Source organism: Fukomys damarensis, unplaced genomic scaffold, assembly GCF_012274545.1.
Source record: "Fukomys damarensis isolate Sample0158 unplaced genomic scaffold, DMR_v1.0_HiC HiC_scaffold_27, whole genome shotgun sequence".
Taxonomy (NCBI): Eukaryota; Metazoa; Chordata; class Mammalia; order Rodentia; family Bathyergidae; genus Fukomys; species Fukomys damarensis.
In genome coordinates, this window is record NW_022900939.1 from 1,171,687 (window position 1) to 1,172,911 (window position 1,225).

Genomic DNA, 1,225 nt, shown 5'->3' on the forward strand with positions numbered 1-1,225 from the left:
CGCCAACCCCGAAGCGGGAGGAAGGGTGGACAGGAAGGGACCGCCCTGAGCTGGGCTGGGCCGGACCACGGCTCTGCCCCCTGCTGCCGGAGCACCGCCCACCCCGAGCTCCCGGGAGGAGTCCAGCGCCCTGCCCACACAACCCATCTTGCATAGGCAGCAACGCGAGACTCAGAACCCGACCAGGGACTCCAGGACAGAGCTGCAGGGGCACAGGGGTGCGAGGGGGCGCGACCACAGTTCCCTGGGCCCCCGGGCAGCGACCCCGTGGGCAGACCTGACTGCACGCCGGCTTCCCATGCAGCTCTAACAGAAAGCAGACAGGGGGGACCTCTGTGCACCTGGCAGCAACCAGGAGTCCGGCAGTGGGCAGCTCCTGTGGGACAGGGTCCTGGCCGTGGGCCACTGCTGCTGCCCCACTGGGCAAGGCGGGGCCATCGCAGCAACCCAGACTCAAGAGTAAACAGACTTTGTTCAGCACAAGCTAATAAAATAGCGTGCATTTTATTCAAAATCAACTAAGCACTGACAAAAATATATATCACCGTGGCTATCATTTCACATCCAACCTTAGTCAGAACTGGGCATTTATTCCTTCCAGTGCCAGGCCTGGCGGAGATGGACTCCTCTCTCCGTCCAGGGCCCAGAGGACAGGCAGGGCGCTGGCTTCAGGGAGGGATGGCCTGCCCTGCTCCGGTCTTCCGTGGAGGCCAGAGTGGAGCAGGAAGCCATCTGGCCTGCTGGGTTCTGAGCTCCCCACAAGGGTACAGCAGCAGGGCTGCTCTGCTGAGGACGGGTGCCCTGCTCACCGGGAAGGCAGCCGCAGCGGCTATACCCGGGGCACCACCGGCTTGGATTAAGGCACTTGTATCAGGGAGCCCGTCCAGGCCCCTCCCCTGCTGGCCAAGGCACTGGGGATGGAAGGAAGGCAGAACAGGGCAGAGCGGAGCTGGGGGCAGCAAGGGGCGTGGGCGGGTCATGGGAGGCCAGAGCCTGCAGCACACCTGCCCCACCAGCGGCAGGAAGCCCAGGGACCCCTCTCAGCTGGGGGCTGTGGAGGAAGGGAAGGGGCTGCAGGGAGGCCTGGCGGCGCAGAAGCAGCTCAGCTCTTTGGTGTGGCGAAGGCAGTGCTCGCTGCAGGCGTCCCTGTCACTCTTCCTCCACGCTGCGGGGCCCCCTGGCCACGCGCTTCTGTCGCCAGCGTAGCTCCTCCACCTGGTGCTCC

General features: G+C 65.1%; 1 protein-coding gene across 1 annotated transcript in view; it reads right to left on the bottom strand.

The window, feature by feature from the left end:
• Positions 1-643: 643 nt before the first annotated feature.
• Tmem109 (transmembrane protein 109) overlaps positions 644-1,225 on the bottom strand; it is a 2,218-nt gene continuing 1,636 nt past the window's right edge. Inside the window, exon 4 of the mRNA XM_033756801.1 lies at positions 644-1,225. This exon is cut by the window's right edge and continues 15 nt beyond it. Coding sequence (XP_033612692.1) covers positions 1,150-1,225 — 76 coding nt within the window. The 3' untranslated portion in view covers positions 644-1,149.